Source organism: Bufo bufo, chromosome 5, assembly GCF_905171765.1.
Source record: "Bufo bufo chromosome 5, aBufBuf1.1, whole genome shotgun sequence".
In the NCBI taxonomy this organism is placed as follows: domain Eukaryota; kingdom Metazoa; phylum Chordata; class Amphibia; order Anura; family Bufonidae; genus Bufo; species Bufo bufo.
The window spans coordinates 448,170,819-448,185,062 of NC_053393.1; the positions used below are offsets into that span (position 1 = coordinate 448,170,819).

Genomic DNA, 14,244 nt, shown 5'->3' on the forward strand with positions numbered 1-14,244 from the left:
ACTTATTGTTATCCCCCTATTAATTGTAGGACAATGTATCAATCTCTTGCCTTGATGATAGATATTAGATATAAAGTGCTGTCAAAAAATGTATTAGATATAGTCCCAATATGGATGTTCCATTAGTATAATACACCTTGTAGGATTTAAGGGTTATAGCAGTGTATCTTATATTGTTTTAACGAGTTTCGAAATGTTACAAAGGAGGAAATCCAGAACTTAATTATGGCCACTGAGGAAGGAGCTAGAACTTAAAATCCAGTTCAATGCACAGCCTTGTGGGTTTCAGACCTTCTAATCTCCTTCTCACTGGAATATTCTGGTAGCTAAGTTGCTTCCCTGGAAATTTGACACAGTGAGCCATTTTACTGCATATTCCTGGGAGGAAGTTGGGTGGAGGGCTTTCCCTGATTGGCTTACAGGCTTGCAGACAGCCTGGATCAGCCAATCAGTGGGCAGCAGGCAGGGAAATGGCTGTCAAGAAAAAAGATGGGGGTTAGTCAGCACATCTAAATGTGCAGGTTGCGGGGGCGTGTCCGGACGCTGACGGTGATGGCTGCCTGAAGGAGCTGCTCCTGCCTGCACCGCGAATTACTGGCCAGCGACACATCTCTCCTGGATCATATGAGGAAGAAAGTGGCTCCAAAAAAGACTCCTATCCCTCCCCGATCCCCCTCACCTACTAGGACCCTTGAACAGTGCTGGGATTGCACTCCGGGTCCGGCGCTTCCACCGCGCAGCACCAAGGCACAGAGGGCCTCCCGCCATTCCTCCCTCCCCCCGCCGGATTCTGCCCCTTCTGCCCCACTTACAGTACCTTCTGTGTACTGCGGTGCCCTCAAACACAGTATTTTCGGAAGTGACATCATAACTATCATTAACTCTTCACAAAAAAAGGCAAATAGATTGTGCCCCAAAATAGTGCCCACTGATAGGGATATACTGCGCCCAGATAAATACTGCTATATAGTGCCCACTGACAGGGACATACTGCGCCCAGATAAATACTGCTATATAGTGCCCACTGACAGGGTCATACTGCGCCCAGATAACTACTGCTATATAGTGCCCACTGACAGGGTCATACTGCGCCCAGATAAATACTGCTATATAGTGAACACTGGCGGGGTCATACTGCACCCAGATAACTACTGCTATATAGTGAACACTGGCGGAGTCATACTGCGCCCAGATAACTACTGCTATATAGTGCCCACTGATAGGGTCATACTGCGCCCAGATAAATACTGCTACATAGTGCCCACTGCGTCCAGATAAAGAGGTGATACCACGTCCGTGGCCAGGTTAATGGTGTCAGTGGGCTGAGCGGTCGGTGCCCCCTGGTGCTCAGCCTTCATCCCGTGCTCTGTTTTGCCCACCGCAGAGGGGCGCATTTGGTAATATTATTACGCTCCAGAAATACATCCAGGCCCCTCTTAAAATTCCTTTATTGTACTCACCATCACTACCTCCTCAGGCAGAGAGTTCCATAGTCTCACTGCTCTTACCGTAAAGAATCCTCTTCTATGTTTGTGTACAAACCTTCTTTCCTCCAGACGCAGAGGATGTCCCCTCGTCACAGTCACAGTCCTGGGGATAAATAGATGATGGCAGAGATCTCTGTACTGAGCCCTGATATATTTATACATAGTAATTAGTGCATATGCTCGACCAACACTCCATTCAAACAAGGGGACACAAGTCCTAGTAATAGCTGGATAAGAGATGAATTATCCCAAGCAGAATGCCCTTTTAATGAATCACTATTATTATACCCATAAAATTTGAAAAAATCTAACCCTGCCATTAGCACCTTCATCGTTTTCCTTTCAGAGCTTGGACTGATCACCCCTATGAAGTTCCCCGGTCTTTATTGGGTAACATTAGTTACAATACATTCCCTACAATAAAGAGGCTCGGACACATTGTTAGCTACCTCATGTATTGACTCATTTATTAACAGGCCAGTGGTTTTGAAATGGCCCTGATGATGGTGAACCCCCAACTCATCCTTCAACACTCAGGGAAGGAAAAAACCCCTAGTGGAGGAAACCTCCAGGGAACCATGGCTGAAGGACTGCCCTTCCCCTGGGCAAGAGGGTAAAAACCATCATTTGAGATGAGGTAGCTATGGAAAGTCCGGGTAATTGTCACATCCAGTATTTGGAAATTCTGCTAGATGTTGAATCCAGAAAATCCGGTAAATGTCAAATCCGGTATTAGGAAAGTCCGGTAAAATGTCACATCCAGTATTGAGGACAGAGACCAAGCCTGGAATCTGCCTCTTGATCCAGAAGATTCATGTCCAGCAATGTCATGATGGTTTCAGTTGTCTTGGCGCTCCACCCCTTGGATCTTATTGGGGGTTTTCAGGATCCTGGGTCTTTTCTCTCAGGCCAATGGAGACACCTTCTCGGGACAACGTTAAAGACAAATGCTGAGAAAAAAGAATAAAGACCATTAATTATAAAACAGCTCTATATAATATATTACTTCTCTGAAATGTTTCTGGAGCACATTAGACCTTGATAGGGAATCTACTCACCTGGAAATCTGTATAGTTCGTTAGTTGGTGTATTATCAGGCCAAGGAATCCAGTCCACTCGGCCACCATGCCTGTCCTGGTGTAGATCTGCAGAAGACAGAATAGAGGATTAGTGCCTGGCGGTACTCACCAGGGACTCTATATGGAGTGAGATGGGAAGATGGAGGTGAGATAGGAGCTTTTATATTACTGTTACACGGGAAAGATGTAGATTATACAAGACGGTGAAAAGTTGCATGAACTCACCTCTTCACATCGGCCAGTACATGGAAGAAGCTGGAAGAAGCCGATGGTCATACACACAGAAACTGGAAGGACGTGTTAAGGACAAGTAACAGAATTAATTCTATTATTATAGTGTTTCCTATACTGTGATGTCTGATCTGTGCTACAATGGGGTCAGAGGAAGCGAATAATCTTAGTTGCCAACAGTCCCAAATTTGCCAAAATGTTTCCAAATTTTCAGAGACAATCTCTCTGTAAATTTGGGTTGTCCTGGGCCGAAAAATGGGTGGGGCTTAGTTTAACTCCACCAATAAGTGAGCGTGACCTGACAATTTAAGGGGGTGGGTAGCTTGACCCAAATTTACTAACGGCAGCAATGATGGTAAATACGTATGTGTAAGTGTATCCAGCACACAACATGGCACTGTACCAGTCAGCTATAAGAGGATACAGGTCAGCAGGCCCACAATGGGCACCAAGGTTGATGCCAATCTAATGTGGCATAGGCGGCGACTGCTGAAGGATTTCTTGTACAGGCATACAGCTTGACCTAGGTTGTAAACGGCACAAAAGAAAAATGCCGGTCCTGCACCGATCCTGTGGACTGTAGGACTGATCCTCATCTAGAACAAAAGCAGAGGAATAAATGTCATCAATATGGACGTCATGAAGATCTGAGAATACAGAACAGCAGAGGCCGCAGGTGGTGTAATTATACAGGGGCAGTAATACATAAGATCAGTCACCAGGGCGCGTCATTGTATTTATACACATCTCTTGACTTCAAGCGATGTCCCCTCTGTATTACTAGTCCTGAGACCTCTGTATAAAAAACCTACCGAAACTATGGCGGTCACAATGGTCCCAATGCAGCCCATCCATGCAACGACATAGAGGATTCTCTGGCAGATGATATGTCGCCTCTCTGATTGTTCAGACCGGATGATCATGAACCGGTACATGATGGAAGCGTTGCCAGCTCCTGAAATAGACAATACATGGGATCAGCCGGGAACGTCCATAGACACTTGTGATAACCTCCAGGACTCAGTGATGATTATAACTTCCAGTTGTGGCCGCCGCTCAGCAGTGAATAGTGATTAGGGAGATAACGTCATCACTGAGCGCTGGAGCCGCTGATCTCCTCATGATGTTGTCTCTCTTAATCCACTTACCAAAAAGGGCAGATATTAAGAAGACCACTGTAAAGACCACCGATTCGGGGAATATTCGTCCCGTGTCACTGAGAAAGAAAGCAAAATATTGGGTGTTATTAGGACACAAACGGCAGCAGGATTGAGTCATGTCTTCTAATAGCAGAGGAGACTTTATTTCCTTCCATTGTAATCATCCTCCATAATATGATCTAATGTCCAGACACAAATAGAAGACAAAGAACAATGGGGAAGATATTATGGAGCCGTTGCTCATAGCAACCAGTAAGATTGCAACTCTAAAAGATTATTAAGAAAGAGACATTTTCTACAAAAAGTTGCTTTTTGCACTCTTAAGCCATTTCCAAAAAGTGGGTGTGGTTTAGGTGGGTTTAGCAGGAGGGGGCGGGCCTCTGCAAACTGGCAAATTTCCACCTGAAATAGTTGGTGCAATTTTTAATTTTTTTTTTTTTGTGCATAGGGGTCAGAGATGCTCCTAATTTATTATGAGGCTTGTGCATCTCACTCCAGTGCAGATTAGATGAGGGCCGGGGCATGAAACCTCAGTCTTCATAGATTCCCCCACCCCCAAATGTGATGTTTTCTATACTAACAATTATTAGATGGAGCTTATTAATAATCCACTAATAATAATGTAATAACTTTCCAGGAATAAACTGATAATACGGTAATAACAGTAATAATACTACAGAGGAATCCCGCCCCGTCCCCTCTTACCTGATGTAAGGATATTTTACATGGCCTGGGATGACAGTCAAGGCAATCAGGGCACAGAGGCCCGATAGCGTCCATATGACCCAGAGGAAAAGCAAGAATGCCAAACCCCGGATCTCCATGGCGCAAAGTCAATTATTCGCTAAGTGAAAGCAAGGATTTGCTAAGCAAAAGCACAAGCCGATCTGTCTCTTTCTATATCCAGAGAAAATCTGGCTGAGATAATGTCAGGCAGTGGTTTTCTAAGGCTCAGAACTCGGTGATGTCACTAGCTTCTGTGACATCATCACACATTCTGCAATCTTATTGGTCCTCGCTAGTTTATTTCATTTCATTGGTTCTCCCTTCATTGTTACATCATCTTATATACTTGAATCTGATTGGTCCTCAGTAGCTTCTGCGATGTGATTGGTGCTTCAACCTCCATACATGCCTGGACCTGATTGGTCCTCCGTATTTTTGAAATTTATGCATATGTTGCTGAGATGTTACTGGCTTTTCAAGTCTACTGAATAGAGAAGAAATTCTACTTTTATACATGTGTACCATATCACAACAGAATGAGTAAAACTGGGTTATGGACCCTGCACCCATGTGAGCCCCTCTGCCTACAATGTGTAGGGAATGAAGGGGCCATGAAAGGTGTCTCTTCTGCTGACCGTTTCAGGAGGGAAGATATCACCTCTCACTGCTCTGCGCTCCTATCCAAATTATTCCTGCTTGTAAACTTGAAAATTGAGTTTTATAGACGTTTTTGGTCAATTATTGATAATGCAATTCCAAAATTATATGAAGTATCCATTTAAGGTAGTTGTCTCACACTAGTTGCCCTGTAATACTTTTGCAGCAGTGGACGCAGCAGAGTATATGGTTTTATAGTCATATACTTTGCAGTAATGTTAATGTAATCCATTGACAAGACAGGCCAGTCCGAGTCAGAGTTACAGGGACGCTCTGATTTGTCTAGTAGAAGGGTTCTTCAAAGTAGCCACCTTTTGCTTTGATCACTGCATTGTACACTCTTGGCATTCTCTTGATGAACTTCAAGAGGTAATCCCCTGAAATGGTCTTCCAACAGTCTGTGAAGGAGTTCCCAGAGATGCTTAGCACTTGTCGGCCCTTTTGCCTTCACTCTGCGGTCCAGCTCACCCCAAACCATCTCGATTGGGTTCAGGTCCGGTGACTGTGGAGGACAGGTCATCTGGTGCAGCACCCCATCACTCTCCTTCATGGTCAAATAGCCCTTACTTTCAAAGTTTTCCCAATTTTTCAGCTCACTGACTGACCTTCATTTCTTAAAGTAATGATGGTCACTCGTTTTTCTTTACTTAGCTGCTTTTTTCTTGCCATAATACAAATTCTAACAGTCTATTCAGTAGGACTATCAGCTGTGTATCCACCTGACTTCTCCTCAACGCCACTGATGGTCCCAACCCCATCTATAAGGCAAGAAATCCCACTTATTAAACCTGACAGGGCACACCTGTGAAGTGAAAACCATTTCAGGGGACTACCTCTTGAATCTCATCAAGAGAATGCCAAGGGTGTGCAAAGCAGTAATCAAAGCAAAAGGTGGCTACTTTGAAGAACCTAGAATATGACATATTTTCAGTTGTTTCACACTTGTTTGTTATGTATATAATTCCACATGTGTTAATTCATAGTTTTGATGCCTTCAGTGTCAATCTACAATTTTCATAGTCATGAAAATAAAGAAAACTCTTTGAATGAGAAGGTGTGTCCAAACTTTTGGTCTGTACTGTAGTTAAATTATAGTTTATTATACAATATAACAATTACAAATGGTACCAGAAGGGCCCTTTCTGAATTAGTAAAAGACAATAAAAAATAATATAAAGAAATGAAAAACATAAAAAATGATGTACTTATTGTTATCCCCCTATTAATTGTAGGACAATGTATCAATCTCTTGCCTTGATGATAGATATTAGATATAAAGTGCTGTCAAAAAATGTATTAGATATAGTCCCAATATGGATGTTCCATTAGTATAATACACCTTGTAGGATTTAAGGGTTATAGCAGTGTATCTTATATTGTTTTAACGAGTTTCGAAATGTTACAAAGGAGGAAATCCAGAACTTAATTATGGCCACTGAGGAAGGAGCTAGAACTTAAAATCCAGTTCAATGCACAGCCTTGTGGGTTTCAGACCTTCTAATCTCCTTCTCACTGGAATATTCTGGTAGCTAAGTTGCTTCCCTGGAAATTTGACACAGTGAGCCATTTTACTGCATATTCCTGGGAGGAAGTTGGGTGGAGGGCTTTCCCTGATTGGCTTACAGGCTTGCAGACAGCCTGGATCAGCCAATCAGTGGGCAGCAGGCAGGGAAATGGCTGTCAAGAAAAAAGATGGGGGTTAGTCAGCACATCTAAATGTGCAGGTTGCGGGGGCGTGTCCGGACGCTGACGGTGATGGCTGCCTGAAGGAGCTGCTCCTGCCTGCACCGCGAATTACTGGCCAGCGACACATCTCTCCTGGATCATATGAGGAAGAAAGTGGCTCCAAAAAAGACTCCTATCCCTCCCCGATCCCCCTCACCTACTAGGACCCTTGAACAGTGCTGGGATTGCACTCCGGGTCCGGCGCTTCCACCGCGCAGCACCAAGGCACAGAGGGCCTCCCGCCATTCCTCCCTCCCCCCGCCGGATTCTGCCCCTTCTGCCCCACTTACAGTACCTTCTGTGTACTGCGGTGCCCTCAAACACAGTATTTTCGGAAGTGACATCATAACTATCATTAACTCTTCACAAAAAAAGGCAAATAGATTGTGCCCCAAAATAGTGCCCACTGATAGGGATATACTGCGCCCAGATAAATACTGCTATATAGTGCCCACTGACAGGGACATACTGCGCCCAGATAAATACTGCTATATAGTGCCCACTGACAGGGTCATACTGCACCCAGATAACTACTGCTATATAGTGCCCACTGACAGGGTCATACTGCGCCCAGATAAATACTGCTATATAGTGAACACTGGCGGGGTCATACTGCACCCAGATAACTACTGCTATATAGTGAACACTGGCGGAGTCATACTGCGCCCAGATAACTACTGCTATATAGTGCCCACTGATAGGGTCATACTGCGCCCAGATAAATACTGCTACATAGTGCCCACTGCGTCCAGATAAAGAGGTGATACCACGTCCGTGGCCAGGTTAATGGTGTCAGTGGGCTGAGCGGTCGGTGCCCCCTGGTGCTCAACCTTCATCCCGTGCTCTGTTTTGCCCACCGCAGAGGGGCGCATTTGGAGCTGCCTCTTCTCCTTTGTTCTTTGGCCCCCACCAGGGTCACGCTTTACAAGTAACCCCATGATCATTGCCACAACTTTGGGACTTAGCCAAAACCAAATCATTAGACCAGGGGCAATCTGACCAAACACCCCCCCTGCTCTCCACTGCAGTCAGTTTGGGGATCAGTATGGTTTCCCGCAGCAGTTCCCCTGATCATCGGCCCCAACATACTTACCTGCTCTGCGCCGCGGGTAATTCTGTGTTTTTTTTCTGCCCCTTCTGCCCCGCTTACAGTACCTTCTGTCTACTGCGGTCTCCTCAAACACTGTCTTTTCGGAAGTGACATCATAACTATCATTAACTCTTCACAAAAAATGACAAATAGATTGGGCCCCAAAATATAATAATGGAAGATGCCCAGTAGGGTTGCATCGGGTATAGAATTATCCATACCCAATCAATACTTTTGTACCGGTATCGATTTGATACCGGGATTTGTTTTTTACCGATACTGCGCAGCCTAGTATCACAGAACATGGCACGCGCTGCTCTCAGCGCACACCATGTTCCCTCAGCAGCAAAGGGGAGAATGAAGCAGTCTCTCCCTTCCCATGTGGTCCCGCTGCCACCAATAAGAGGAGAGGAGGAGGGGGGGAGGGACTGTGGCCACGGTGCCACCAATGAAGATAATTAACGTTTAATACAGATACAGGAGGTGGGTGCCGGCGGCAGAATCACATAGCCGGACCCGACCTCTATGACAGGGAGCTGCGATCAGCTAATGGTGGCACAGTACGCCCCCCTCAGTATTAAAAACATTGGTGGCGCAGTGCACCCCCCCAGTATTAAATTATTTGTGGCAGTGGCCACAGGGTCCCCTCCCCCCCTCTTCATTGGTGGTGCAGTAGCAGTTCCGATTGGAGCCCCAGCAGTGTAATCCTGGGGCTCCGATCGGTTACCATGGCAGCCAGGACGCTACTGAAACCCTGGCTGCCATGGTAAGCTCCCTGCTGCTGTGTGTACAAAGCTCAGGGACAGTGTAAAGTCCTGTTCACCTTAAAAGAGCTCTATTAGGATTAATAGGACAAGGAATTAAAAGATCCTAGGTTCTAACACCTAAGGGGGGAAATTGTTTTTAAATAAAAGGTTAAAAATCACAACAACAAAATATTAAGTATAAATCACCCTCTTTCCCAATTTTATATATAAAATATATAAACAATAAATAAATAAACATATTACATATCGCCACATCTGAAAAATCAAAACTATTAAAATATAAAAAAATATCTTCTATGTAGTGAACGGCGTAACAGAAGAAAAAAATTCACCATTTTTTAGTCACCCTGGACCCCCGCAAAAAAATAGGACAAGACTGTTCGATTATGGGCCGGATGTTCCATAAAATGCGGAATGCACTCTACGTTTTTGGTGTTTTATTTTTTTTGCATGGTATCGAGTATCGCAATACTTTTTTATGGTATCAAAATCGAATAAAATGTTGTTATAATGACAACCCTAATGCCCAGTACCCCAGATGGTGATGGTGTACAATACAGTAAAAGTGCCATATTTTGTATCCAAAAGTATAACTGTGATCTTATAAGTTCCCTACGCAGAAATAAAGCCAAATAATTTGCTCCTCTCTTTGCGCCTTCTAGAAAGTAAAAATGCTTACTGTGTGCCCCCTAGAGAGTAACAGTGCTTCTTATTCCCCCCTAGACAGTAATGATGCATCCTGAGTGCCCCTGAGTGCTTAATAAAAAGGTAACCATGTCCCTGAGTGTCCCCTATAACATTTATGTTGCCTCAAGTAACATAGTAACATAGTAACATAGTACATAAGGCCGAAAAAAGACATTTGTCCATCCAGTTCGGCCTGTTATCCTGCAAGTTGATCCAGAGGAAGGCAAAAAAAAACTGTGAGGTAGAAGCCAATTTTCCTCACTTTAGGGAAATAAAAAATTCCTTCCCGACTCCAATCAGGCAATCAGAATAAATCCCTGGATCAACGACCCCTCTCTAGTAGCTATATCCTGTAATATTATTACGCTCCAGAAATACATCCAGGCCCCTCTTAAAATTCCTTTATTGTACTCACCATCACTACCTCCTCAGGCAGAGAGTTCCATAGTCTCACTGCTCTTACCGTAAAGAATCCTCTTCTATGTTTGTGTACAAACCTTCTTTCCTCCAGACGCAGAGGATGTCCCCTCGTCACAGTCACAGTCCTGGGGATAAATAGATGATGGCAGAGATCTCTGTACTGACCCCTGATATATTTATACATAGTAATTAGTGCATATGCTCGACCAACACTCCATTCAAACAAGGGGACACAAGTCCTAGTAATAGCTGGATAAGAGATGAATTATCCCAAGCAGAATGCCCTTTTAATGAATCACTATTATTATACCCATAAAATTTGAAAAAATCTAACCCTGCCATTAGCACCTTCATCGTTTTCCTTTCAGAGCTTGGACTGATCACCCCTATGAAGTTCCCCGGTCTTTATTGGGTAACATTAGTTACAATACATTCCCTACAATAAAGAGGCTCGGACACATTGTTAGCTACCTCATGTATTGACTCATTTATTAACAGGCCAGTGGTTTTGAAAAGGCCCTGATGATGGTGAACCCCCAACTCATCCTTCAACACTCAGGGAAGGAAAAACCCCCTAGTGGAGGAAACCTCCAGGGAACCATGGCTGAAGGACTGCCCTTCCCCTGGGCAAGGGGGTAAAAACCATCATTTGAGATGAGGTAGCTATGGAAAGTCCGGGTAATTGTCACATCCAGTATTTGGAAATTCTGCTAGATGTTGAATCCAGAAAATCCGGTAAATGTCAAATCCGGTATTAGGAAAGTCCGGTAAAATGTCACATCCAGTATTGAGGACAGAGACCAAGCCTGGAATCTGCCTCTTGATCCAGAAGATTCATGTCCAGCAATGTCATGATGGTTTCAGTTGTCTTGGCGCTCCACCCCTTGGATCTTATTGGGGGTTTTCAGGATCCTGGGTCTTTTCTCTCAGGCCAATGGAGACACCTTCTCGGGACAACGTTAAAGACAAATGCTGAGAAAAAAGAATAAAGACCATTAATTATAAAACAGCTCTATATAATATATTACTTCTCTGAAATGTTTCTGGAGCACATTAGACCTTGATAGGGAATCTACTCACCTGGAAATCTGTATAGTTCGTTAGTTGGTGTATTATCAGGCCAAGGAATCCAGTCCACTCGGCCACCATGCCTGTCCTGGTGTAGATCTGCAGAAGACAGAATAGAGGATTAGTGCCTGGCGGTACTCACCAGGGACTCTATATGGAGTGAGATGGGAAGATGGAGGTGAGATAGGAGCTTTTATATTACTGTTACACGGGAAAGATGTAGATTATACAAGACGGTGAAAAGTTGCATGAACTCACCTCTTCACATCGGCCAGTACATGGAAGAAGCTGGAAGAAGCCGATGGTCATACACACAGAAACTGGAAGGACGTGTTAAGGACAAGTAACAGAATTAATTCTATTATTATAGTGTTTCCTATACTGTGATGTCTGATCTGTGCTACAATGGGGTCAGAGGAAGCGAATAATCTTAGTTGCCAACAGTCCCAAATTTGCCAAAATGTTTCCAAATTTTCAGAGACAATCTCTCTGTAAATTTGGGTTGTCCTGGGCCGAAAAATGAGTGGGGCTTAGTTTAACTCCACCAATAAGTGAGCGTGACCTGACAATTTAAGGGGGTGGGTAGCTTGACCCAAATTTACTAACGGCAGCAATGATGGTAAATACGTATGTGTAAGTGTATCCAGCACACAACATGGCACTGTACCAGTCAGCTATAAGAGGATACAGGTCAGCAGGCCCACAATGGGCACCAAGGTTGATGCCAATCTAATGTGGCATAGGCGGCGACTGCTGAAGGATTTCTTGTACAGGCATACAGCTTGACCTAGGTTGTAAACGGCACAAAAGAAAAATGCCGGTCCTGCACCGATCCTGTGGACTGTAGGACTGATCCTCATCTAGAACAAAAGCAGAGGAATAAATGTCATCAATATGGACGTCATGAAGATCTGAGAATACAGAACAGCAGAGGCCGCAGGTGGTGTAATTATACAGGGGCAGTAATACATAAGATCAGTCACCAGGGCGCGTCATTGTATTTATACACATCTCTTGACTTCAAGCGATGTCCCCTCTGTATTACTAGTCCTGAGACCTCTGTATATAAACCTACCGAAACTATGGCGGTCACAATGGTCCCAATGCAGCCCATCCATGCAACGACATAGAGGATTCTCTGGCAGATGATATGTCGCCTCTCTGATTGTTCAGACCGGATGATCATGAACCGGTACATGATGGAAGCGTTGCCAGCTCCTGAAATAGACAATACATGGGATCAGCCGGGAACGTCCATAGACACTTGTGATAACCTCCAGGACTCAGTGATGATTATAACTTCCAGTTGTGGCCGCCGCTCAGCAGTGAATAGTGATTAGGGAGATAACTGAGCGCTGGAGCCGCTGATCTCCTCATGATGTTGTCTCTCTTAATCCACTTACCAAAAAGGGCAGATATTAAGAAGACCACTGTAAAGACCACCGATTCGGGGAATATTCGTCCCGTGTCACTGAGAAAGAAAGCAAAATATTGGGTGTTATTAGGACACAAACGGCAGCAGGATTGAGTCATGTCTTCTAATAGCAGAGGAGACTTTATTTCCTTCCATTGTAATCATCCTCCATAATATGATCTAATGTCCAGACACAAATAGAAGACAAAGAACAATGGGGAAGATATTATGGAGCCGTTGCTCATAGCAACCAGTGAGATTGCAACTCTAAAAGATTATTAAGAAAGAGACATTTTCTACAAAAAGTTGCTTTTTGCACTCTTAAGCCATTTCCAAAAAGTGGGTGTGGTTTAGGTGGGTTTAGCAGGAGGGGGCGGGCCTCTGCAAACTGGCAAATTTCCACCTGAAATAGTTGGTGCAATTTTAAATTTTTTTTTTTTTTGTGCATAGGGGTCAGAGATGCTCCTAATTTATTATGAGGCTTGTGCATCTCACTCCAGTGCAGATTAGATGAGGGCCGGGGCATGAAACCTCAGTCTTCATAGATTCCCCCACCCCCAAATGTGATGTTTTCTATACTAACAATTATTAGATGGAGCTTATTAATAATCCACTAATAATAATGTAATAACTTTCCAGGAATAAACTGATAATACGGTAATAACAGTAATAATACTACAGAGGAATCCCGCCCCGTCCCCTCTTACCTGATGTAAGGATATTTTACATGGCCTGGGATGACAGTCAAGGCAATCAGGGCACAGAGGCCCGATAGCGTCCATATGACCCAGAGGAAAAGCAAGAATGCCAAACCCCGGATCTCCATGGCGCAAAGTCAATTATTCGCTAAGTGAAAGCAAGGATTTGCTAAGCAAAAGCACAAGCCGATCTGTCTCTCTCTATATCCAGAGAAAATCTGGCTGAGATAATGTCAGGCAGTGGTTTTCTAAGGCTCAGAACTCGGTGATGTCACTAGCTTCTGTGACATCATCACACATTCTGCAATCTTATTGGTCCTCGCTAGTTTATTTCATTTCATTGGTTCTCCCTTCATTGTTACATCATCTTATATACTTGAATCTGATTGGTCCTCAGTAGCTTCTGCGATGTGATTGGTGCTTCAACCTCCATACATGCCTGGACCTGATTGGTCCTCCGTATTTTTGAAATTTATGCATATGTTGCTGAGATGTTACTGGCTTTTCAAGTCTACTGAATAGAGAAGGAATTCTACTTTTATACATGTGTACCATATCACAACAGAATGAGTAAAACTGGGTTATGGACCCTGCACCCATGTGAGCCCCTCTGCCTACAATGTGTAGGGAATGAAGGGGCCATGAAAGGTGTCTCTTCTGCTGACCGTTTCAGGAGGGAAGATATCACCTCTCACTGCTCTGCGCTCCTATCCAAATTATTCCTGCTTGTAAACTTGAAAATTGAGTTTTATAGACGTTTTTGGTCAATTATTGATAATGCAATTCCAAAATTATATGAAGTATCCATTTAAGGTAGTTGTCTCACACTAGTTGCCCTGTAATACTTTTGCAGCAGTGGACGCAGCAGAGTATATGGTTTCATAGTCATATACTTTGCAGTAATGTTAATGTAATCCATTGACAAGACAGGCCAGTCCGAGTCAGAGTTACAGGGACGCTCTGATTTGTCTAGTAGAAGGGTTCTTCAAAGTAGCCACCTTTTGCTTTGATTACTGCATTGTACACTCTTGGCAT

At 43.9% G+C, this 14,244-nt stretch overlaps 2 protein-coding genes across 2 annotated transcripts; both read right to left on the reverse strand.

Moving 5' to 3' along the window:
* Nucleotides 1-2,671: 2,671 nt before the first annotated feature.
* LOC121002557 (DNA damage-regulated autophagy modulator protein 1-like) lies at nt 2,672-4,781 on the reverse strand. Its single transcript, XM_040433999.1, has 6 exons — nt 4,663-4,781; nt 3,946-4,013; nt 3,610-3,752; nt 3,222-3,393; nt 2,792-2,853; nt 2,672-2,683 (listed from the first exon to the last, which is right to left on the reverse strand). Exons 1-6 carry the CDS (start codon nt 4,779-4,781, stop codon nt 2,672-2,674), a joined length of 576 nt encoding a protein of 191 aa, XP_040289933.1.
* Nucleotides 4,782-11,235: 6,454 nt separating this feature from the next.
* On the reverse strand, nt 11,236-13,337 carry LOC121002558 (DNA damage-regulated autophagy modulator protein 1-like). Its single transcript, XM_040434000.1, has 6 exons — nt 13,219-13,337; nt 12,501-12,568; nt 12,173-12,315; nt 11,786-11,957; nt 11,356-11,417; nt 11,236-11,247 (listed from the first exon to the last, which is right to left on the reverse strand). The coding sequence occupies exons 1-6, from the start codon at nt 13,335-13,337 to the stop codon at nt 11,236-11,238; spliced, it is 576 nt and encodes a 191-aa protein (XP_040289934.1).
* Nucleotides 13,338-14,244: the final 907 nt, after the last annotated feature.

Excerpts from the sequence above, each read along its gene's own strand:
- LOC121002557 (XM_040433999.1), bottom strand. The coding sequence starts at position 4,781 with ATGGAGATCCGGGGTTTGGCATTCTTGCTTTTCCTCTGGGTCATATGG. Across the intron at positions 4,014-4,662 it reads GTAAAATATCCTTACATCAG|TGACACGGGACGAATATTCC; the intron begins GTAAGAGGGGAC and ends TTTCTTTCTCAG. Across the intron at positions 2,854-3,221 it reads CATTGTGGGCCTGCTGACCT|TTTCTGTGTGTATGACCATC; the intron begins GTATCCTCTTAT and ends ACGTCCTTCCAG.
- LOC121002558 (XM_040434000.1), bottom strand. The coding sequence starts at position 13,337 with ATGGAGATCCGGGGTTTGGCATTCTTGCTTTTCCTCTGGGTCATATGG. Across the intron at positions 12,569-13,218 it reads GTAAAATATCCTTACATCAG|TGACACGGGACGAATATTCC; the intron begins GTAAGAGGGGAC and ends TTTCTTTCTCAG. Across the intron at positions 11,958-12,172 it reads TTGTGACCGCCATAGTTTCG|ATGAGGATCAGTCCTACAGT; the intron begins GTAGGTTTATAT and ends CTTTTGTTCTAG.